At 36.7% G+C, this 26,719-nt stretch overlaps 1 protein-coding gene across 1 annotated transcript; it reads left to right on the plus strand.

The window, feature by feature from the left end:
* The first annotated feature begins 17,982 nt into the window (after nucleotides 1–17,982).
* LOC108988497 (phenylalanine ammonia-lyase-like) lies at nucleotides 17,983–20,434 on the plus strand. The gene has a single exon (XM_018961767.2). It carries the CDS (start codon nucleotides 18,063–18,065, stop codon nucleotides 20,343–20,345), a length of 2,283 nt encoding a protein of 760 aa, XP_018817312.1. The 5' UTR covers nucleotides 17,983–18,062; the 3' UTR covers nucleotides 20,346–20,434.
* Nucleotides 20,435–26,719: the final 6,285 nt, after the last annotated feature.

Consider the following 26,719-nt stretch of genomic DNA (forward strand, 5'->3'; position numbering starts at 1 on the left):
ACATGACCACCTCATCCTACTCCATACAGACAAAACCAATATGTGTAGGTCCTTATAGGTATCCTTATTTCCAGAAAACATAAATAGAAAAATTGGTCAATGAAATGTTGAATAATGGTATAATATGACCCAGTTAAAACCCCTTTTCCTCACCCGTCCTATTGATAAGGAAGCAAGATGTCAGTTGGAGGGTCTGTGTTGATTAGTGATTATAGGGCTCTCGACAAAGAAACCATTAAAATGAAATTTCCTATACCAATTGTGGATGAGCTATTGGATGAACTATATGGTGCTACCATATTCAGTAAGCTGGATCTTAGATCTGGCTATTATCAAATTAGAGTTTATCTTGAGGACGTCCCAAAAACTACATTTAGGACCCATGAGGGTCACTACGAATTCTTGGTAATGCACTTTGGGCTTATCAATGCACCAGCCTCCTTTCAAGGCCTAATGAATGACATATTCAAGCCTTACCTACGAAAATTCATTTTAGTCTTCTTTGACGACATTCTTATCCACAACAGAACCTTTTTAGACATTTGGTTCACTTAAAAACTATCCTGGACATTCTAAAGCAACATCAATTGTTTGCCAAAAAATCTAAATGCTATTTCGGGTGTTTAGAAGTAAGCTAACTTGGTCATTTGATTTCTAAGAATGGAGTTAAAGCTGACCCTGCCAAAATTGATTCCATGCTTAGTTGGCCTTTCCCCACTAGTTTAAAGTCTCTTAGAGGGTTCCCACGGCTCACAGGTTATTATAGAAAATTTATCAAGAGATATGACCTCATTGCAGCTCCTCTAACCTCTCTTTTGAAAAATAATTCCTTTATTTGGACAGAAACAACCAAATAAACCTTTGAAAACCTCAAAAAAGTTGTAACTAACCCTCCGGTCTTAGCATTACTAGATTTTACTCAACCTTTTACTATTCAATGTGATGCTAGTGGATATGGCGTTTGATATGAACCAGTGGAAATGAAATCCCTTGAACCCGCAATCAATTTGAAAACTTACCCAAGAAAGTCAAAATCAAGTCAATGGATGAAGAATCTAGAATCGATGATAACTCGTTTCAAGAACCTAAATTATATTAAAATCTAGACCCGTTGAAGAACTCGTCTCAAAAACCTAGATTATAAAGGAGGAACGCCACAAAGGTTGTGATTTACCTTTGATAAGTTCAAAAGTTCAATTAAGAACAAGAGGAGTAAAACTCAACTGACAATGAATAAATTTATCAACTTTCATAAATTTCTTAAAATGAGGCTACAAAGAGTATTTAAACCAAAACCTAATTAAAACCCTAGCCGCGGGAATGAAATCCCTTGAACTCACAATTAATTTGAAAACTCACCCAAGAAAGCCAAAATTAAGTCTATGGATGGAGAATCTAGACCCGATGAGAACTCGTTTCAAGAACCTAGATTATATTAAAATCTAGACCTGTAGAAGAACCCGTCTCAAGAACCCTGATTACAAAGGATGAATGCCACAAAGGTTGTGATTTACCTTTGATAAGTTTAAAAGTTCAATTATGAACAAGAGGAGTAAAACTCAACTCACAATGAATAAATTCATCAAATTGCATAAACTTCTTAAAATGAGGCTACAAAGAGTATTTAAACCAAAACCTAATTAAAACCCTAGCTAATATAAAGCCCCTTTTACCCAAAATGCCCCTGGATGAATAGTGTCGCGGCTACAGTATCGCTACAGTAACATCCTGAAACCATAGTTTCTAAAAAGTAACTTTCCAAATAAGCCATTGGCTAAAATACAAAACCTTCCCAAAAACCCTAGTTCATAAGAAATAATAACTTTCCCAATTTGCCATTGACTAGGTGCCCCCCTTAAGTCATTCTCATAATAAATCTTATTATTCTAAACTAATAAAATAAGTCATTTAAATGAATTAAACAAGTTGGGCTCTTGCTAGACTCGTCCCAAGTGGATTGTATCGCCTCATTGATCTTCTTGGCTCTTGATCTTGTGATTGACCCATCTGAAACTTGGAAAAGATCTTTAAGATTAGGCCCACTTTGGTTCCCATAATTCCCCCTCTCCTCAAAAGGATCGACCTCGAATTTCCACTTGGATCAAAGGGAAAAATGTTAGTAACATTGAAAATAACAGAAACATGATACATACTTGGAAGATCCATTTCATATGTATTATCATTAATTTGTTCAGGAATTTGAAAAAATCCATCCAAGATACTCCTGTCGTCAACAGGTAAAGACATTAAATCTAAAGGAGTAAATGGATTAAGTCTATAAACAATTTCAAAAGGTGAAAATATAGTAGTAGCATGAACACTCCAGTTGTATGTAAATTCAATGAATGACAAACAATACTCCCACAAATGTTCATGAAACACATCTAAAGTCTTCCTCTCCCCAAAATGATCACTCCAATTATATGCAAACTCAATGAAAGGCAAATGATACTTCTGCAAACATTCATGCAACAAGTCAATGAATGGCAAATGATATTCCCACAAACGTTCATGCAACACGTTTAAAATCTTATTTACAACAAAATGACCACTCCAATTATATGCAAACTCAATGAAAGGCAAATGATACTTCCGCAAATGTTCATGCAACACAATGAAAGTCTTCCTTATACCAAAATTATCCAACAAACCACCATGTCTATCACACACAAGCAACGTACACATAAAACTAGTAGGCACACAAAATCTATTCTTTCTAAATAAGTAGCAATCCAGTTTATAGAACTTACCAAACGATGCTTTCTCACATGTTTCATACACACTAGCAAACTCATTATCGTTAGCATGCAATTCCTTATTATATTCAAGTCTCAACAATTTTGCATCTAAAATGAAGACAATGACATACCTTCTTGCTAAAGCATTAACCACAAAATTTTCTGTACCTTGTGTGTATTTGAATACATGAGGAAAAGTCTCAATACAGTTCTCCCACTTAGCATGCATTCTAGTCAACAACTTACCTTGTTCATTCAAGTGTGTCAAGGACTCATGTTCTTCAAAGAAATGTCGGGTAGAAATTGTCGCACCTGACACAAAATTAATGTAGTGCTCTATCTCCCTAATAGGTGGCAATCCACTAAACACACCACTAGGAAACACGACCTCATATCCCTACAACAAAGAGACAACAATACTAGGCAAATATACGTTAAGTTCGTTAGTATTGAGACTCGCCTTAGCATAAAAACTCACTTTTCTCTTTGTTTTTCTCTCACTTTCTTCACTCTATTTTTTCTTTCCACTCTCATTTTCTTTTTCACTCTCTTTTTCCCTTTCACACTCTTTTTTCTTTTCACTCTCTTTTTCTTCATCTTTTTTTGTACTCTCAACTTCACAATTAGTTTTCAACTCATTCTATTTTTTTCTTGAGGTCTTAGTCCCACCTTTTCTTTTTTCTCTCTTTCTCCATTTCGGTCCCTCTATTTCTTTTTTTCTCAATCTCACATTCACTTTTACTTTTTAGCTCAATCTCACTTTCACTCTTGTTTTTTAGCTCAATCTCTTTTTCACTTTTTCTTTTTTGATCACACTCACTTTCACTCTTTCTTTTTTGATCACTCTCATTTTCACTCTTTTTTTTTTTAGCAACCTCACTTTTCAGTTTCAATTGGTCCCCATGCACTTGTGTTGGAGTTAAAGGAGCAAGTTTGATTGTTTTTCCATCATTTTCGAAACTGTACATGTTCCTTAACCTATCATAGATCACCTTCCTATCAAACTGCCACGATTTTTCCAACAAAATATGACCAGCATGCATAGGCACTACATCACAAAGGACCATATCCTGGTATTTCCCAATTGGAAAAGAAACTAGCACTTGCTTATTTACTCTAACCTCCCCACAATCACTTAACCACTGCAACATGTATGGTCTAGGGTGTTTCAAGGTTGGTAAATTTAATTTTTCAACTAAATTAGTACTAGCCAAATTCGTTCTGCTGCTCTATATCATCCATCTTAATTTGTGTATTGAATGCCTGGTAACAAGAGACTCACCATACTCTTCATTTTTACACTTATGTTCAATACAAGGCTCACTCCTCCTCCTATCTCTCCTGCCATTTAGATTTTTAATTACCACTTCTTGATGATCCATCCTATCCCTCACTTCACCCAACACCAAGTTCAACCGCTCAAACTGTTGTTGCATGACTTGCAACACAAATGATGAGTTATCTGCCATCCTCTTTGGTGATGACCTACTCCGGTGAGATATCATAAGGTGCTCCACAAAAGAATGTTAGTGGTGAAAAAGAAAATCTCACACACTCCCTTACGTGTTTACACTCAAATAATGACTCTCCACTCATGTTTCACTCTAAATTGACTTTTTATTCGATAATAATCTCACACTCTCTTGCCTTTTACCTCAAGAGTTTTCTCACTCAAGTTCTTTAAGAACTAATTGAACTAAAATCAAGATAATGTAACATTATTTTATCCCAACTAGTAATTAGGTCCAAGAAACAAGGAATAAATAAAATGACATGAGACTCAAGGAATTTATACGAGGAAAAGAGTAATTATAAAACAATATACCAACTAGAAAGACGTATTCCGCCATTTTGATGATAAAGCTCAATCAACAAATGTTTTTCTTTCTCTTTGTTGTAGTTATGTAGCAGCCTTTGAATATGCTACATTTTATTTTCTTCTTCTTCTTCTTCTTTTTTTCTTTTCATTTCCTTTCCTTTTTTTTTTCTTTTTCTTCTCTAATTCAATCACAAACAGCAATGCTTAATTATAAAAATCAAGCAATTGAATTCAAAGAATCAATGGAACGACACTCCAAGCAATGAACAAACTTAGAGATATAAGAAACCCAAGAATTTTGAAACCCTAAGAGATGCAAATTTCAGTCAAACCAAAAAACCCTAAGAATTTCGGCCGCCTACTTTTTGTTTCAATTTTTTTTTTGCAACCCTAGAACATGAAGACTTAGAATCAAAATTAAAGATACAATAATTAAAAGATAGAATCAGATCTGATTGGAAACCTTGTTCTGAATACCAAATGATATGAGCCCACGGGAATGAAATCCTTTGAACCCATAATCAATTTGAAAACTCACCTAAGAAAGCCAAAATCAAGTCAATGGATGGAGAATCTAGACCTGATGAGAACTCGTTTCAAGAACCTAGATTATATTAAAATCTAGACTCGTTGAAGAACTCATCTCAAGAACCCAGATTACAAAGGAGGAACGCCACAAAGGTTGTGATTTACCTTTGATAAGTTCAAAAGTTCAATTAAGAACATGAGGAGTAAAACTCAACTCACAATGAATAAATTCATCAAATTTCATAAACTTCTTAAAATGAGGCTACAAAGAATATTTAAACCAAAACTTAATTAAAACCTTAGCTAAAATAAAGCCCCTTTTACCCAAAATGTCCCTGGATGAACAGTGCCTCGGCTACTGTGTCGCTACAGTAACATCTTGAAACCTTAGTTCCTAAAAAGTAACTTTCCAAATAAACCCTTGGCCAAAATACAAGACCTTCCCAAAAACCATAGTTCATAAGAAATAATAATTTTTCCAATTTGCCATTGAATAGGTGCCCCCTTAAGTCATTCTCATAATAAATCTTATTATTTTAAACTAATAAAATAAGTCATTTAAATGAATTAAATAAGTTGGGCTCTTGCTAGACTCGTCCCAAGTGGATTGTATCGCCTCATTGATCTTGTGATTGACCTATTTGAAACTTGGAAAAGATCTTTAAGACTAGGCCCACTTTGATTCCCATCAGTGTTGGAGCTGTTTTGATGCAACAGGGAAGGCCAATTGCTTTATGAGTCAGGCAATACATTGGAAGGCTTTACAAATGTCAACTTATGAAAATGAGTTGGTGTCCTTGGTGCTAGAAGTTAAAAAATGGAGGTCCTACCTATTGGGGTAGAGGTTCAAGTTCAAACAGATCAGCAAAGCCTAAAATATCTATTGAAACAAAAAGTTGAAACCCCACTCCAGCAAAAATGGATCACGATTAGGCTATGATTTTTCAGTAGAGTACAAGCAATGGAAGAAAAACAGAGTGGCTGATGCACTATCTAGAAGGGTGGCAACTACAGAAGGGGAATTGACAGCTTTAACTCTTCCAACTACTACTTGGTTGGACTCTCTTAAAGCCGCCTACGAGAAGGACTTAGAGCTACAAATATTGCTCCAAAAATTAGAGAACAGAAGTCTGTATCTTAACAAATATAAGTTCCTTGAAGGGTTACTTTATTACAAGGGCAGGTTATACATCAACAATACACCAGAGCTTAAACTACAAATTTTACAGTCTCTTCACAGCAGTCCTCAGGGTGGTCATGCAGGGTATCACAAAACTATCCATAAAATTCATTCTGAATTTTATTGGATAGGAATGCAAGGGAATATCAGAAATCTCATCAAAGAATGTGATGTGTGCCAGAAAACCAAGTCTAAAAATGTGTATCCAGCAGATCTCCTACAACCCTTACCAATTCCTACTAAAGTGTGCACTGACATCTCTCTAGATTTTATAAAGGGGTTTCCTAGTTCAGGAGGATATTCAGTGAACATGGTAGTGGTTCATAGATTATCTAACTATGCACACTTTATTCCAATCTCACATCCTTACATAGGATAAAAAATTGCTCAAATCTTTATTGCTAACATTTTTAAATTGCATGCACGCCTAGTCCTATTGTTACTGATAGGGATCCCACTTTTATGAGCACCTTTTGGAAGGAGCTTTTTAAGCTACAAGGGACTGAATTAAATATAGTTTAGCCTACCATCCATAAACGGATGGGTAGAAGGAAGATAGTGAACAGGTGTGTGGAGCAATTCCAAAGGTGTTTTTTAGAAGATAAACCAAGAGAGTGGGTAAAGTGGCTACCTTTAGCCGAATGGAGTTACAACACCAACATTCATGCATCTACAAAAATGACACCCATTGAATTGGTCTATGGTTACCCACCCCCGAAATTATTGACCTATTCTCCTGGCACTACTCAGAATCAAGCAGTAGAAGATACCTTGAAATCATGAGACTAGATTCTTTGCCTACTCCGTAACAACCTGCAAGAAGCACAAGCATGAATGAAGAAGTTTGCTAATTTAAAACGTACAGATAGAAATTTTGAAGGTGGTTTGGACTAGGCCTCGTTGATTAAGGAGTTGAGGTTGAGCGGAAGTTATCTAGTAGTGGGTTGAGTTATTTGGATTGTGATATGAACCTGTGGGAAAATAATCCCTTGAATACACAATCAATTTGAAAACTCATCCAAGAAAGCCAAAATCAAGCCAATAGAAAATTTATACCCGTTGAGAAACTCATTTCAAGAACTTAGATTAGATGAAAATCTAGACCCATTGAAGAACCTGTTTCAAGAACATAAATTATAAGGAAGAACGCCACAAATGTTGTGATTTACCTTTGATAAGTTCAAATGTTTATTCAAGAGCAACATGAGATAAACTCAACTCACAATGAATAAATTCATCAAATTTCATAAACTAATAAAAATGAGGCTAAAAAGAGTATTTAAACCAAAATCTAATTAAAACCTTAATCAAAATAAATCTCCATATTCTAAAAATACCCCTAAGTGAATAGTGCCACGGCTACATTAGTCTGCTATAATACTTACATATCTCAATCCCCCAAAACCCTAGATTAACATAAAATCCTTTTCCAAAATACCCTTGAGCGAAATACAAGGCATTCCCAAAAGAAACCCTAGCTGCAAATTAAAACAACCCCTAAACTACCATTGAAAACTTCTCTTGAAACCCTAGTTCATAAAACATAAAACATATGTAGGCCAAACATCCTTAAGCCCCATTATTCTAGACTAATTCCTATAACTAATAAAATAAGCCATTTTAATAAATTAAATAAGGTCCAAACAATAACTTTAGCTCATGTCTTCCATAACTTGTATCAAGTGGATCAAAACTGGATCTTCTTATCTGAAACCCATCTTGAGTGTGGAGTCTTGCTAGCTTCATCCCAAGTGGATTGCACCAATCCTTGCATTGTCTCATTGATCTTCTTGGCTCTTGACCTTGTAATTGGCCCATCTGGAACTTGCAAAGAATATTTACTAGGTTCATCTTGGTGCCCATCATTCGACCTCTCTTCAAAAGGATTCGACCACGAATCTCCACCTGTATTAAAGGGAAAAATGTTAGTAACATTAAAAATAACAGAAATATGATACTTACCTAGAAGATCCATTTTATATGTATTATCATTAATTTGTTCAAGAATTTGGAAAAGTCCATCCAAGCTACTCCTGTCATCAACATGTAAATGCATTAAATTCAAAGGAGTAAATGGATTAAGTCTATAAACAATTCCAAAAGGTGAAAATTTAGTAGTAGCATGAGCACTCCAATTATATGTAAACTCAATGAATGGCAAATGATACTCCCACAAACGTTCATGCAACACGTCTAAAATCTTCTTTACACCAAAATAACCACTCCAATTATATGCAAAGTCAATGAAAGACAAATGATACTCCCGCAAACGTTTATGTAACAAGTCAATGAATAGAAAATGATACTCTCACAAGCGTTCGTGTAACAAGTCTAAAATCTTCTTTACACCAAAATGATCCATCAAACCAAATCCATTCACAAGCAACTCACACATAAGACTAGTAGGCTCACAAAATCTATTCTCTTTAAACAAATACCAATCTAGTCTATACACACCAGCCAAGCCATCATCATTAACATACAATTTCTTATCATATTAAAGTCTCAATAACTTTGCATCTAAAATGATGACAATGACATACCTTCTTGTTAAAGCATCAACCACAAAATTTTCCTTATCTTGTTTGTACTTGATTACATGAGGAAAGATCTCAATGAATTGTACCCACTTGGCATGCATTCTATTCAACTTACTTTGTCCCTTCAAGCGCATCAAGGACTCATGTTCTTCAAAGAAAGGTCGGGTAGAGATTGTCGCACTTGGCACAAAATTAATGTAATACTCTATCTCTCTAATAGGTGGCAATCTACTAAACACATCATTAGGAATCATGACCACATATCCCTACAAAAAAGAAACAACAACACTAGGCAAAGAGTCGTTAAATTCATTAGTATAAAAGTTTGCCTTAGTATAAAAACTTACTTTTGTTTTTCTGTTTCTTTCTGTAATCTCTCTTTATTTTCCTCTCGTGGCTCTATTATTTTTTTTTGACTCTCAGCCACCTCTCTATTTTCTTTTTCACTCTCTTTTTCCTGATGTTTTAGCCTCATTCTCTTTTTTCTTTTCACTCTCTTTTTCTTTTTACTTTCATTTTTTTTGAACTCTCGGCCGCACAATTGTTTTTCAACTCATTCTCATTTTTTCTTGAGGTTTCAGCCTCACCCTCATCTTCTCTCTCTCTCTCTCTCTCTCTCTCTCTCTCTTTCTCACATTTTTGGCCTCACTATTTTTTTTCTCAATCTCACATTCCCTCTTGCTTTTTAGCTCAATCTCACTTCCACTCTTTGTTTTTAGCTCAATCTCTTTTTTACTCTTTCTTTTTTGATCACTCTCATTTTCAATTTTTCTTTTTTGATCATTCTCATTTTCACTCTTTCTTTTTAAGCAACCTTACTTTTTAGTTTCAGTTGGTCCCCATGGACCTGTGTTGGAGTTAAAAGGAGCAAGTTTGATTGTTTTTCCATCATTTTCAAAACTGTATATGTTCCTTAACTCATCTTGGATCACTTTCCTATCATACTGCAACGGCTTCCCCAACAAAATATAGCCAGCATGCATACGCACTACATTACAAAATACGATATCCTGGTATTTTCTAATTGAAAAAGAAACTAGCACTTGCTTATTTACCTTAACCTCCTCACAATCACTCAACCACTGCAATTTGTATGGTCTAGGGTGTTTCAATGTAGGTAAATTCATTTTCTCAACTAAAGTAGTGCTAGCTAAATTAATACAACTCCTCCCATCAATGATCATACTATATACCTTGTTGTTGATGCGGCACCTAATATGAAAAATGTTCTCGCTCTGCTGCTCTGTATCACCCATCTTAATTTGTGTATTGAGACCACGCCTGACAGCAAGAGACTCACTATACTCTTCATTTTTATACTTATGTTCAATACTAGGCTCACACCTCCTCCTATTTCTCCCACCTTGAAGTTTTCTACACACTGCATCTCGTTGACCCATCCGAGCCCTCACTTCCCCCAACACCAAATTCAACCGTTCAAGTTGTTGTTACATGACATGCAACAAAAAGAATGAGTTATCTGCCATCCCTTTGGTGATGAGTCACTCTTGTGAGACTTCATAATGTGCTGCACAAAAAGAATGTTAGTGGAAAATCTCACACACTTCCTTACGTGTTTACACTCGAATAATGATACGCCACTCGTGTTTCACTCTTAATTGGTTTTTTTCTAATTATAGTCTCACACTCTCTTGCCTTTTACCTCAATAGTTTTCCTGCTCAAGTTCTTTAAGAACTAGTTGAATTAAATCAATACAATATAATATTGTATTATTCAAACCACCAATAGGTTCAAGAAACAAGAACAAGAAATAAGAAAGGAATAAAATGACAGGAATTTATACGAGGGAAAGAGTAATTATAAGACCAGATACAAACTAGAAAGATGTATTCAACCCATTTGAGGATAAAACTCAATCAACAAATATCTTTCTTTCTCTTTGTCGTAACTATGTAACAACCTTTGAATATGCTACCTTTTTTTTTTTTTGAATTTTCTTTTCTTCTTTTTTTCATTTCCTTTCTTTTCTCTAATTCAATCACAAACAACAATATTCAATTGTGAAAATCAAGCAATTGAATTCAAAGACATAAGAATTGACAATGAAGTAGAAGAGAATCAATAGAACGACACTCAAAGCAATTGACAAACTTAGAGATGCAAGAAACCTTAGAATTTTGAAACCCTAGGTGATGCAAATTTCAGTCAAACCAAAAACTCTAAGAATTTCGGCAGCCTACTTTTTGTATTTTTGTTTTGTTTTTGGCAACCCTAGAAAAATGAACCCATAGAATTAAATCTAAAGATGTAAGAATTAAAATATAGAATCAGACCTGATAGGAAACCTTGCTCTGAATACCAAATGATATAAACCCGTGGGAAAATAATCACTTGAACCTACAATCAATTTGAAAACTCATCCAAGAAAGCCAAAATCAAGCCAATGGAAAATTTAGACCCGTTGAGGAACTTGTTTCAAGAACCTAAATTATATGAGAATCTAGACCCGTTGAAGAACCTATCTCAAGAACATAAATTATAAGGAAGAACACCACAAAGGTTGTGATTTGCCTTTGATAAATTCAAAAGTTCATTCAAGAACAAGAGGAGATAAACTCAACTCACAATGAATAAATTCATCAAATTTTATAAACTAATAAAAATGAGGCTACAAAGAGTATTTAAACCAAAACCTAATTAAAATCCTAACCAAAATAAATTCCCATCTTCCAAAAATTGAATAGTGCCTCGGCTACAGTACTTACATATCTCAATCCCTCAAAACCCTAGGTTAACATAAAATCCTTTCTAAAAATACCCTTGGGGGAAATACAAGGCCTTCCCAAAAGAAACCCTAGTTGCAAATTAAAACAACCCCTAAACTACCCTTTAAAACTTTTTTTTAAACCCTAGTTCATAAAATATAAAACATATGTAGGCCAAACATCCTTAAGTCCCATTATTCTAGACTAATTTCTATAACTAATAAAATAAGCCCTTTAAGTAAACTAAACAAGGACCAAGCAATAAGTCTAGTTCATGTCTTCCATAGCTTGTATCAAGTGGATCAAAACTGGATCTCCTTCTATGAAGCCCATCTTGAGTGTTGGAGTCTTGCTAGTTTCATCCCAAGTGGATTGCACCAATCCTTGCATTGGCTCATTGATCTTTTTGGCTCTTGACCTTGTAATTAACTCATTTGGAACTTACAAATGATTTTTAAGACTAGATCGATCTTGGTGCCCATCAGATTGGCCCAGTAGTAGTTGATTATTTCCTCTAAGATTTGTTAAGTATTATTTATGTTATGCTGTTGAGAGTCCAATAAGTGGTCTAGGTAGTTAGCCGAGTCTTTGGCTGCAAATCAACCTAAAAATTCTGTTAAGATCATTTTGTTATTCTTAATTATTTCGTTTGTAATGGTCCTTGTGTCTAGGTGATTGTTAGTAGTGGTCCTAAATTATAGCTAATGTTTAGCAGGCAATTATGTTTCAGTTGTATTTATTCAGTGCATTATCAATGAAATGAATCAAGTTGATTATGGGAGAAACTTTGTGGACGATTTTGGTTCCCTCAAAGCAACCAAAATGGCTATCTGATTCATTTGCCGTACCGATCGGTACAGTCGGTATTTGCCGTACAGTCTTACAGAGACACATATTTTTTAAACTTAGCATGACAATTTGTATAAATATTTTTTCCCAAACACTCACTTGTAAGTGATTATTTTTTGTGTTGCTTAGACACTTGGAGGTGATTAGTTGTTTTTTTTTCCGCATACCATGGTGGCTGTTATTAATGCTATATGTAGGGAGTATCTTAATGGGGAATTAGATGTTATATGGATTAATTGGATCCAAATTGAGTGGCAATGTTGCATGCATTTCCTATATTAAAGTTATTGAACATGGGATCTATGAGGATGGACTTGGTTAGTGCGTGAATGTTTGGATGAATATGAGTTAGCATTCTTCTTCCCCTCCTTTAAGCGGTTAGTTTTTCTTGTTGCATGCCCTTTGCCTCTACCCATGTTTACCTCAATGGCAATATTGTGTTGGTAGTGTTTGTTGCATTCAGATTTTATTTTCTCAGGGTGCCATTAGTTCATCTACTTCCCATCTATACTCTTGACTCCCATTAAGTAAAATTCCCTCTTTTCCCTTAATGATACAATTGCATCTAGACTTTATTATTGTTTTGGAAAAATTACATTTTTCACTTACAAAATACCACCTATTTTTTATTGCACCCAAAACTACAAAAAAACTTAATTTGCATCCTAGACTTCTATGATTTTCAATTTGCACCCTCGATTAAAATATGACTATTAGGGTTCTCAATTTTCTTTTTGTTAGAAAGTATTTTCTCTCTATACACACATATGATGGGAAGTGTGTTCCGGTGACTTTTCACCTGAATCATCCTGCTTTAATCTTCTCAATTGTTTTTCTATTTTGGGATAATCATGGGCATTCTTAAACATCTTTTAACAGAAACAAATGTGTTTATTTTGCCTATGGAGGGTGGAAATTACTGTCGCATCACTTGGAGGAGGAGGAAGGTAACCAAGGAGATGGTGCTCAACCGTGCCAGTACTTGTTGGCTGGCCAATATAGTGGAAGAATGTGTTTTATTGGGGGGAAGGAAATATTTTTACAAGACTTATAGGGATGGATTCAAAGATCTGTTTGCTCATAGGAGGTCTAATGCTTATGGGCACTTCTTGGAAGTAACAAATTATGGTGGTGGCAACGGAGGTCATGGTCTTTTAGCAATCCTGAAAGGAGTGGAAAGAAAGGGTTGGAAGAGTTTATCAATGGAGTTGAAGTAGTTTTTGTCTAAACAACCTTGGCTAAGAAGGCTCCAGTTCATGCTCCACAACTGGACATAGAGGTAGAGAAGGGGAAGGGGAAGGGAAAGGGCAAGGAGATTGGGAGGCAGTCCAAGTTGTATACAGAGGTGGTGTTGGGTGGTGCAGGGAGTAGGGCGGCAGTTCATGGAGTTTCGAGTCACACTTTGGCGTTAGAAAAAAGTTTAAAAAACAAAAAGGTGGGGCATGGTAGGGGATCTTTTGGAGGGCTTTGGCTTGAAAGGGGAAGTGGGAAGACGTGATTTACCTGAAATGGATAGTGGGACTCTGTCCCAAGTCTGTCCAGTAGAAAGTGAGTTGCAGAGGTCTCTCTTTAGTTTGAAAAAGGAAGTTACGAGCTTGAAGGAGGAAATGAAGTTATTTAGAAAGGAGATTAAGGCTTGGTTTGTTAAAATAAACAAAGGATTGGGCCTGGGCTTGGGCCATAGCCCGCGACCTCCAAAATTAGGAAAGTTGAAGCACAGTGATTGTAAGCCAGAAAAATGGAAGCACAAGTATGGGCTTGGCCTCGGTTGTGCATTTCGTAATCTGAAATGGAGGTCTAAGGTTCATGGGCCCGTTTTCGGAAAGGGCTATTCTTTTGGGCCAATATCACTGACTGAAGATAGTCCTGGGCCCATGGACCCACTTCTGCTACATCGGCCAGAGGAACCTTCTACCTCAGCACTGGTAAACATCGTCCTCGATCCTGGCACTCCTTCGGCGGCAAAAATAGATCTTGCGCAGATACTCATGCGAGCATCTACGGACAACTTGGGTGAGGCTTTTGACCTCGGGGGGCCATAGACTCAGTCGCCAACAGTATTTGGGCTATCCCCAATCATCACATTAGCGAAGGCTACGCTGTCAGTTTCTGAGAGGTTCATGATAGATCCTGCGTAGAATCTTACGCGAGCATCCTTAGAACCAATGGGTGAAGTTTTTGAACTCAGGGGGCCACAAACTGAGTCGTCGATTATGTCTGGGCTGTCCCCAGTCATCATGGCGGTGAAGGCTATGGTTTTGGTTTCTGAGATGGTCACGACAGGAGTGGAGTGGGCAGAGTCATTGGATGAGGATGTGGTAGAGTCAATGGAAGCTTGGAGCACTGTGGGAAGTTACAGAACACAACGATGGACGCCTCTAATTTGGTTGCCGGGCCATCGTCTACTGTTCCATCATCAGATTTATTTATTTATTTATTTTTTTTTTCTGGAAGCATAGATCTAGTGGGTGATTTGGGGGAGGTTGATTTGGGTGGTACTTTGCTTGTGTTCGATGCTGCTAAGGATGGAGAGGAAGAACCTATTCCTCTAAATTCTTTTCACCTCAAGGTATCAAATTGGGTCATCCAGAAATCGATGGATATTAAACATGTTATAGGAATCAATTGTGAGGGCTTCAAAGCTAAATTTTTGGTTTTACTTACAACCATTGAGGTAGGACATGCACACTCCAAATCCAACCTATCCATCAATTTGGTTAAGAAGAGGGAAAGAGAACTCAAGAGGCTTACGTGGGCAATGAAAGATGATGGTGGAGAGAAGAGCTCCAATCGGGAGCGTTGCAAGGGTAGGGGTAAGATGGTTGTCCCATAAAGCCAAAAATTATATAATGAAATGTGAGGGGGCTGCACGATCTTAATAAGCGGCTCCAAGTTTGAAATCTAGTTCGTCAATGGAAGGGGATATTATTTGTTTACAGGAGACCAAGTTGGAAATTATTACAAGCCAAATAATGTGCAGCTTATGGATAGGGCAACATGCGGGTGGTCTTTCTTGCCTTCTAAAGGAGCTTCCGGGGGAGTCCTTATTTTGTTTGATAAAAGGGTGGTGGAAAGGGTGGAGGAATGTGTGGGTGACTTCACTGTTGCATGCTCATTTGAGAATCTTAAAGACGACTTTAAATGGGGGCATTCATTGGAGTTTATGGCCCAAACCTTGATTCAGAGAGAAGGTTACTGTGGGAAGAATTGGCGGGACTTCGGCGGGACTTCTATCTTGGCAGGAATTACCAAGTTGCATTGGAGGTGACTTTAACATTACTTGCTTTCCAAGCAAAAGGTTGGGTGTTTCCCTCATCAATCCTGCCATGAGGGATTTTTCTGATTTCATTGCAGAACAGGAGCTGATGGACATTCCACTTTCAGGAGGCACATTTATGTGGTCTAATAACTGAGATTTACCTTCTTGGTCGAGGATTGTTAGGTTCTTGTTATCTCTTAAATGGGAATTACACTTTTCGAATGTAGCTCAAAGAGGATTACCTCGTTTATGCTTTGACCACTTCCCATCATTTTAGACTATGGAGGTCTCTAAGAGGGTAGAAGGTATTTTAAATTTGAGAATATGTGGCTTAAAACTAACGGTTTTGTAGACAGGGTAAGACTATGGTGGTCTTCTTATAACTTCCAAGGCTTTCCAAGCTTCATAATGGCAAAAAAGTTGAAAGCTCTAAAACATGATTTAAAGCAATGGAATGAACAAGTTTTTGGCAATGTGCTTCAACAAAGGCGCTCTCTTGTCGAGGAACTATATGGTCTTGAGGGTGAGGAGGAGGCAAGAACACTCTTCGAACCTGAAAAAATTTGCAAGAATCAGGTAGTTGCTGAACTTGAAAGAGTAACACTGATGGATGAGATTTCATGGAGACATAAATCAAGGGCGCTCTGGCTTAAGGAGGGGGATTAGTGTACAAAATTCTTTCATAGGGTGGCTAATTCTCACAAGAGGAACAATACAATTGATACTTTGCTGGTAGATGGGACAGTCTTTTCGGAACAATTGGTTATCAAAAACCATATTGAGCAGTATTATCAACAGGTGTTATCTGAAGAGCACAATTGGTGACCACTAGTTGATGGCTTATCTTTCTCAACTATAGATCAACAAAGTGCAAGATGGTTAGAGAGGCTGTTTGTAGAAGAGGAAGTGTGCAAAGTAATCAAAGGTAGGTCTTAAGGCCTGCTCCTTAATTCTCTCCCACCGGTGTGGGACATCGAAGGAGCAAAAACCCAACCTATTAGTTTTTTATTATAAAATAGAAAGAGGTGAGAGTTAAAGTTTTGATAGTGGAGAAGTTTTGTGGGTGTCATTTAGGGTGAGGAGAAAAATTATCTGATTGTAATAATTTTTTATATAGTGTATTTTCTTCTCTAGAATTGGTGATTTTTTTTCTATTTTGAAAGTTTCTACGTACATTCTTATATTATTATTTTTTTTTTATTTTTCTTGATATTTCTATAAAAAGTGAATTCTAAGTGTGAATTTGAAAGATTCAAATTCCTAACAAGTGCGGTTGATGCTTTAACACAAATTGAAGATAAGATTGCCATTGGCCAAGGGCGTCAAGGTGATATGAGTGGCATCTCATCATCCTGGTCAATGGTCTTTTTTTTGAGTACCTGGAAAGCAGTATCATATTGAAAACCCACCAACCATCGCAAAGAAAAAGCAGCCAAACGTACACTTCCCACCATCTTCCATGCAAGTTCTCACTCCACCAACCAACTCTTGGTTTTTTTTTTCTAAATCAAGACTTGATTTGACCATTGACTAAGGGTATAAATTCAAATCGAAAAATCGGTCCAGATCGGATTGATTTTATCGATTTTGAATCGATTCAGTTCGGAATCAATTTTTAAAATATAAAAATCGGTTAGTTCTGATCCAGTTTCGATTTTGAGATTTTTTGGACCGGACTGGACCGGTTGATTAAAAAAAATAAAAAATAATATTTTTATATATAAGTTTTATACAAAATATTTTAAATATATATTAAATATTAATATAAATAAATTTTATATATAATGTATAATTATAAATTTATACATTAAATGTTAATTTATAATTTCATATATATATATATATATACATATATATGAAATAATTTCATATTATAATTTATAAATTATTACATTAAATGTTAATACTAATATATAAGTTTATAAATAATACTAATAGTCTAATATAGACTATAGATTATAGTTATACTTATAATTAATACTAAAATTTTTTACTAAAAGATTATAACTAATATTAATACTTATAATTAATACTAAAAGTTTTTTTTTTTATAAACAAATTTTTAATGATAAATTGTGAAATTTATATTTTAAAAAAATCGAAAAATCGGACCTGACCGGAAATCGGTAAAACCGGAAGTACCGGTTTAGAAGGGTAACCGGTGCGTAATCGGTTTTGAAAAATACAAAACCGGTACATACCAATTCGGTTTTAAATTTTGTCCAAAACAGGACTGGACCGGACCGGTTACACCCCTACCCTTGACGCCGACCTTTAGCACTTATCAGTACACCCTTTCACTGCTATAAATAGACAACAGATACTAATTCCCTCCCAAGCTCAATCACAACCCACACTGCATATAGCTTACCACTCCCAGTTCTCTCCTTCACCCTCTGAAAATATTTGCTCAATTCTGGCAATGGCAACCAATGGATTTGGCCGCCCCAACAAGCATTTCCGTCCTCCAGCTCTCCCTCTCCCAAAAGACAACACAAACCTCATTTATATATCAGAAAATTCCCATGCCTCAACCCCATTGCACTGGAAGAAAGCTGCGGAGGCCATGCAATGCACCCATTTTGATGAAGTTTGCAACATGGTGTCGCAGTTTGCACGGGTGCAAACTGTTGACATACAGGGTACGACCCTCACTGTCGGTCAAGTCACCGCCATTGCACGTCGTGGTGAAGTAAAGGTTAATCTTAATGAAGCTGTGGCGTGTGAACGTGTAGCCAAAAGCGCCAACTGGGTTGCAGAGCATATTTCCCGTGGAACAGACACATATGGTGTTACCACCGGATTTGGAGCCACATCACATCGGCGCACCAACAAAACCTCTGATCTCCAGACAGAGCTTATTCGATTCCTTAATGCTGGAGTGATTGGGAGAGAGAACCTTCCATCTAGCTACTCAAAAGCAGCTATGTTGATTCGTACAAACACACTCATGCAAGGCTTTTCTGGTATTCGATGGGAGGTACTTGAAGCCACGGCCAAGCTTATGAACAAAAATTTGATCCCAAAACTGCCTCTAAGAGGGACTATTACTGCTTCAGGGGATCTTGTACCGTTATCTTATATAGCTGGATTACTAACTGGCCGGCAAAATTCCAAAGTGCTCACCTCTGAAGGTGAAGAGATCACTGCCGTGGAAGCTCTGACAAGAGCTGGGATTTCGGCTCCCTTTGAGCTTCAAGCAAAGGAAGGTTTAGCTCTTGTAAATGGGACAGCTGTGGGCTCAGCTGTGGCGGCAACAGTTTGTTTTGATGCCAACATTTTGGCTCTGCTTTCAGAAGTTCTCTCCGCTTTGTTTTGTGAAGTCATGCTAGGCAAGCCTGAGTTCACAGACCCACTAACACATGAGCTCAAGCACCACCCTGGCCAGATTGAATCGGCAGCTATCATGGAGTTCCTTTTGGATGAAAGTGACTACATGAAAGAAGCAAAGCTTCGTCATGAAAAAGATCCCCTTACAAAGCCAAAACAAGACAGGTATGCACTCAGAACCTCTCCCCAATGGCTTGGGCCCCAAATCGAAGTTATTCGCATGGCAACGCATTCAATCGAAAGGGAAATCAATTCTGTGAATGATAACCCGTTGATCGATGTTGCTCGAGATATGGCTCTCCATGGAGGGAATTTCCAGGGAACACCAATTGGTGTCTCCATGGACAATCTCCGAATTGCCATTGCAGCTATTGGGAAGCTCATGTTTGCTCAATTCTCTGAACTTGTATGTGACTACTACAACAATGGCTTGCCTTCCAATTTGAGTGGGGGGCCTAATCCAAGCTTGGATTATGGCTTCAAAGGCGCAGAGATAGCCATGGCTGCATATTGCTCTGAGCTCCAATACTTGGCAAACCCTGTCACAACTCATGTACAGAGCGCAGAACAACACAATCAAGATGTGAATTCTCTCGGGTTGATTTCAGCCAGAAAAAGTGCCGAAGCCATTGAGATCCTAAAGCTGATGTCTGCCACTTACATGGTGGCACTCTGCCAGGCAATTGATCTAAGACATTTGGAGGAAAACATGAGGGAAGTTGTGAAACATGTTCTTCTCCAAGTTGTGAGGAAAACTCTCTACACTGCTCAAGATGGATCACTCCTCGAATCCCGTTTCTGCGAGAAAGAACTCTTGCAGGTCATTGAGCACCAGCCAGTTTTCTCTTATCTTGATGACCCCACAAATCCATCTTATGCTCTCTTGCCTAAACTTCGAGAAGTACTTGTAGAAAGAGCTCTCAAAGATCCTAAACCAGAATATGGAGATGACAAGGGCTACTCAATATTCAAGCGCATACCACTATTCCTAGATGAACTGAAAGCAAGACTTGGGGAAGAGGTAGCGAAAGCTCGTGATAGATTCGAGAATGGAGATTTTCCAATAGCCAACAGAATCAAGAAATGTAGAACTTATTCTATGTATCGGTTTGTGAGGAGTGAAGTGGGGACTGAGCTTCTTAGTGGGGCAAAGAAGGTGAGTCCAGGTGAGGATATTGAGAAGGTGTATGAGGCCATGAATGAAGGGAAAGTGGGAGATGTACTTATGAATTGCTTGACAAACTGGAAAGGATCTGCAGGTCCTTTTACGCCAAGGCCGATCATGGTGACTTCTCCAATGCATTGCAATCCTGAGTACTGGAGTTGGTTTGAAAATGTAAGGTCGCCTACTGTCACAAAAGGTGGAGCCATTTGATGTTTCTGATTTAAAGCATTTATTTTTTTCGGTTCCTAAATAAGATTTGTACGTGGAAACCTTAGTAGAACTCCAAAATGTTTTTTTATCATATTTTACTGCTCTACCTATTATATATGAATCAATAATTATATTTTTATTAAATTAATATATCACTAATTCAAATTAATATATTAATTGTGATAAAATATGTGATAAAAAGAAAGGGAGAGATAAATAATTAATAAAATATATATATAATGTATGTATAGTAACTTTTAAATTTGAAAAAACTTTAAGTCACCGTAGAATTTAGCTAATCTATTGTGACCATATTTTGTTTTTTAATAACTAAATACTTAATATATTTAACTTTTAGTTAATCCAATAAAAATGCTCTTACACATCACTTAAAAACATATAATTTTATTTTTTTACCCCCATACTTCGTATTTCTTTCTTCCCTTTCTTACCTTCCACTCCTTCCTTCTTTCTTCCCTTTCTTACCTTCCACTTCTCACCCCTCTCAACCCAGGGGGGGTCATGTCAACAAACATGTTCAATCGCAGGTGGTGCGCATTGGACGACGACGATCTCCTTGCATTCTTCTCTATTATGTAGTTCAAATTCCTCCTGAAAATTTCAAACCTCTTCTCCGCCTCCCCATGTTGGCGGCCATTTTCTGGGATATTATCTCCCGATTCAGGCAAGCGTGCCCTTGGTAGGCTGAAACAGAGGCATGTGAGTGATGCAAAGATGAAGAAAATAACAAGCAGTTGAATTTGTTGGGAACCCATTTTCTCTAAGTGGAATCCCAAAAAAGGATTTCCAGGTTCCTGTGAGCTTGATGTATAACATGATTATATTCAAAAGGACCTTCCTCAATGATGCTTGTAAAGTCGGCAGATTGCAAGTCTTTGGTCTGTAAATAAGCCGTGCATCTTGTTTTGCTTGAAGAAGAAATGTTTGTGATCCTTCCTTCCTTTGGTCTGTATGCCGTGCGTTTTTTTTAAATAAAACAATGCCATGTCATCGGGTGTGCAAAATAATGAGGCTTTGGATAGCACGACTCTTTATCAGTTTTTCTATATGCAACTACTGGCGCGGAACCGACACGAAACCTGCCTAGCTTATTGTTAAAATTAAAAAAAGGAGAAAAATGAATGAAATATGCAGAAGGAGGGAAAATGAAAACAAAACAAAAAGAAGAAGCTGAAGCCCCTGCTCGAGCTGAACCCAGGTCGAAAAAAAAATTGTAAGAAAATCTAACACAGACAAAAAGGAGGGAAAGTTTTACATTTTAGAACCAAAAAATCAAAAGAAATGCATGATTGTGGAAGAAGAAGATATTGAGCTCCGCTTCGTCGTCTTTGGGTCTAGAAGAACTGGTAGATCTACTCGTCTTCGCGTGAACAGTTATTAGGTCTCCTCCATCTCTGTTCTTTGGCTTCGTGTCTTCGTGGCTAGCTTTAGGTAAGACATCCCACGTCGTTGTCTTCGTGTCTTCGTTTTCGTATGTGGTGTTCTTGTTCACATTTTGTTGGCTAGAAACATCTATAAGCATTTTTAGTTGTTAAAGAGGAAGACTCCAAAGCCATGGGGTTCGTCGAGGATGACCAAAAAGTCTAGGGACTAGGAAATTTACTGCAACTGTTATCTCCATTAATTTTGCCACAGGGTTTGCATTTTATAGATGTTACTATTTAATTTTGTCGTTTCTTACGTAGATAATGTGATACTGCAAAGAATGCTTGTTGATATTGTTGCCTTGTCTATTTCTAGTTTTTTATTTTATGTTTGGGTAAAAAAAAAAAGTATTTTTAGTTGTCTTCTTGTGCTTTTCCTTTCCCTTTTGTTCTTTTTCTGTTTTTGTTGGCTTTTAAGAACAAGAAGACAATCCGGCAGGATTAATGGCACATTCCCATGTTTAACTACACGAAGACATCATATTAAGAACAAGAAGACAATCTTGTAGAGTACATAATGCGAACAAAAGGGTATGTTATGATTCAATGGGTATGTGGTCATCAAGCAATGAATAGTTTGGGTTGGTGTAGAGTACCTCCTGCAAGAATAAGAAGACATTTAGATAATTAAGTCAAGAAATATTCTCAGAGATAGATCAATTGAAGTGGGCATGAGGAAGAAAATAGTATTATATTTTTTATTCCATAGTCGATGTTTTGCAGAATGCTTGTTAAATTTCATATTAGGTTCTAAATTTATAGTAATAAAGGTGAGTGATAGTGATAGCATTAGTGAGCTAATTTTGGGGTTTTTAAGAAAATCAAATTATTTTGCTAATAACGGAATTCAGTGCACATGCTAATTGTTCATGTAATTATGGTAGTTAACTTGTTTGGATAATTTACACTCATGCCTTTAACCTTTGTTTTCCCAAGCATGATCAATTTTGTTAAAAACATCAGTTTGGTATCTAAAGACTGAGGCGAGTACTGGAAATTTATTATCATCGTAGCTGCACTTTTAAGCTATTTTGTTTCACTCAAGTGAGTTGCATTATAGGGCCTGAAAGACTCAAGACTCAAGTGAGTAGCATGGGACATATCCTGACTTTTGGTGTGGGTTTTAGATTCAAACAGTATGCTTTGATAACCTTGGCTTATTGCTTGCTGCACTTCTGAATATGTTGTTGAAGAATAGTCCAAGGTTTTTCTGCCTTGGCTTTCCCTTTATCTCATTTAGTTTTGAGATGGATTTATCAGCTTACTAAATATAGTTTGCAAGTCCATTCTTTCCATTTTTATTTGAAAAAATATATTTTGTAACATTGAAATCATTATCAATAATGAAATACCAGAATCTCCCCGCCCAAAATAGCAAGTAATGTGGAAACCTGTGGATTTGTGTAACTATCTGCCAATACTTCTGCCAAAATATATTACAGCCTCCTACCCCATATGTATTTTATCAACTTGGTTGAGAGAAAACTATACTGACTTCTATGCGTTCGTCAATAAAGGTATTCATTCATGCTCTGAATACAAACCTAGTAAGTAGTAATAATTGTTGTCATAGTAAAACTAATTGAAAAGAATTTAAAACATGCTCGGTCCATATATGTTTTTATGGAGAAAAAAATGATGTCTGTCATTTGAATCCGTCATTTGGATCTGTGCTTGACATGTTTATCGTATTCATTGTAGAAAGTTATGCTTTCATGGTTCCCTAACTTTCCATTAATGCTGAAGATTGCTAGCAGGTTCACCATTTGTTATATACCCGATTTTCTCAGCATTTGATCTTTTCGAAATATATTAGGGGCTTAAACATGTCCATTTGCCGACACTAACTAAGGTGAGTTGGCATATGAGTTATATAAGGGATTGAAATGACAGTTGGCTCACATTTTATTTTTCTTTTTAAATAACATTTGAGGAATCTGAGAGTTCTACTTGATAGTGCATCTCTGTGTGTGTGCAACCAGTTTGTTCGTGTATTGGGAAGACATTTGTTGGTATTTGTATATTGGGAAGCCATTTGTTGTGGGAAGAGATTTGTTGGTATTTGTGTATTGGGAAGCCATTTGTTGGTATTTTGTGTATTAGAAAGCCATTTGTTGCTATTTGTGTATTGGCAGGTCTAATGTTGTTATTTGTGTATATCAAAACAATAGTCTATTTTGTTTCTTTATGAATATTGTTGTTGTTCCGTAGGAAATAATGAATGCTGTCAATGAGGGCTTTAAAATGAAGTTAGGGATGTTGGTTACGAGCTGGGTGATAATGCATTATTTGTTAGTGAAAATGAAGTTCGCTTTGTTCGAGCCTATTTTTTAGGGTTGTAGTTGCTGTACAAGACAACTCGCCAGGAATGCAGCTTTTTTAAAAAAGAATCATCTTCATTTAATGCTCAAATATCTTAATTTTACTTAAAACTGATAGCATCTGTTTAATTAAAACATGCTAAGCTTAGTTTAAAACCCATCAACAAGGGAGATTAAAACATGAATGCATCCAGGTTCAATAGCATTATGCTGCGCACTAGAGATTCTGAAACCCATCAACAAGAAAGATTTATACCAAATTTGGAGTTTATCTATATAAATTAGAAAACAAGATACATTAACCTGCTCGATACATTAATATTTGGTCCATACAATAACCTGCACCTGGGTTTTTACATCAACAATAAACTGCTCAACAAAATAACCTGCTTCTCAACAACCAATATCCAATTATCACTGTTTTACAAAAATGCTCAATGGCCAAAGTGAAACAATCAACTGCTCAATCATCATTGTTTTACAATTTCTACATCAACTACATAGTCCAATATAAAACCAAAACTCCAATACAATTTTTGGAACCTGTGGAAAAGATCAATGGCGTCTCTTTCTTTTTAGAGTTCAACAAACCACATTTCCCATACATATTGATCAAGCAATTACTGACTCGGCCATTCAACTCTTGCTCATGCGTCTATAAATCCTTCCCTGAATCTCCTTACCAGCTCTTGCGTTATCTATACTAGCACAAGCAGATATGGCTCCAACATATGTATAAGGACTTGGATTGAAACCATCAATAACCATTAATCTGAAACAATTTAAAGCTTCTTCTTTGAAACTAGTTTGGGAATACCCACATATCAAAGCAGTCCATGAAATAAGGTTCATTTCAGGCATTGCATCAAACACTTTGCGAGCATCATCCATACGATTGGATTTTGCGTATAATGAGATCAAATGGTTGTTTGCATAGACATTCGGGTGGAACCCAGATGTGATAATCTTTCCATGGACTGCTCTTCTACCTTTGGGGATACATCTGGTGTCGCCAAAAATGCGTAGAAGACGACTAAAAGTCATCTTGAGGGAGTTCAAAAAGTACGGGAAGGTTGCTGATAAATGAATTCGAGGACATCTTTAAAGATCGATAAGAAGCATTATATTAAGTAGAACCCAAAAAAAGAAAAAAATAAAAACTAGTGCTTGTGAGAAAAGATGGGTCCTAGAAAATACCAGATTTACCTTTGCATGAGAATGTTCCATGCAAGGTTGGCAAGGTACCTATCTACAGAGGTTCTGAAGATCTGTGGCTTCGTGGAGAAGACAAAGATAGTGATTGTGGGTGCTCGTGGGTCCGTGGGTTTGTGAAGACCACGAAGACTGACTATGGAGAAAACGAAGACTAGGCTGTGGCAGGCTTCGGCTTCATGGGGCCGTGACTTCGTGGACGACGATTGGGTTTCCCCTAACCCTAGAAGACGAAGACGAAGACAGAGTGACTTGTGTGGATGTAGAAGACGAAGACGAAGAAAGAGTGAAAAGTTGAGTTTTTGTGGGGATGGGGGCGAAATGAGAAAGGAGGCGACCAGACTCCTTCAGTCTTTGAGGAAAATGCAAATGACGTTGTTGCATTTGCCATGTTGGACATGATGCTGCGGGGGTTCCCCAGGACGGTTGCGAGTAGCATTTTTCTTAATATTTATTTATCGTTTCCATGCTCCCCAGAGGGCACAGAGCTTGTGCATTGTCTTTGGGGTAGTTTCATTTCATTTGTAGTGCTATATTTTTTATTTTTTTTATTTGTATTTTTGTGTAGTGCACTTGGTAATATTCTGACTCTGTTTTTATCTGTTTTAGTTGATAAAACATACTTACAAAAACACCATATTCACAAATACATTATACAGTAAGTTAGGTAGGCTGGATATTCACATATACTACTCTGGGAGAAACACCAGCATCATAGCTAAAGCTAGCAACCTCTAAAAAAATCTATAAAAAATAGCAGAAAACACATGCAAAAAATATATATATATATATATATACATACATATATGCATGTAAAGCAACAACCTGTGCCATGCTACTGGTTGATGCATGGCAAAAAACATGTAAACCACACCTTAATCAACCTTAGGCAGAAACCTCCATGGTTATATCCCCCATCATTTCTGTCACACCATTGACAAAAACTATATAATATTGGCTTAGCACAAGAACATTAGTCTTACGTAGAAGCCCTAAATTTTTTTTCTTTTTTTAGGTCTTTTGTGACCTTGTGAGGGGGCTGGCCTCCGGAGGGGATCTTGGGTTGGAACTGTTTTGAAAAGACACATGGGCCTGTCTTTATGACAATTGTACTGGGCCTTCCATGTCGTACTCCATAGGCCCACGCGTGTGAACAGAACAGAAGGGTTCCATGCGTTTTTTGTTTCAAAATATAAAGTATAAAGATAAAAAAATAAAATTATATATTTTCCTAATCATTACCAAATTCAAATCCAAATTTTAGCTTTTATTGAATTAAAAATCGAACTAGCCAAATGCAAAATTTCTTAACTTTAAACTACAGTGAATTAACCTCCCTGGCCATAGTTGGTGAGCCACTGTTGAAAGAACAAACGTTTATTTTATTGTTTCCGTC

Source organism: Juglans regia, chromosome 13, assembly GCF_001411555.2.
Source record: "Juglans regia cultivar Chandler chromosome 13, Walnut 2.0, whole genome shotgun sequence".
NCBI lineage: Eukaryota > Viridiplantae > Streptophyta > Magnoliopsida > Fagales > Juglandaceae > Juglans > Juglans regia.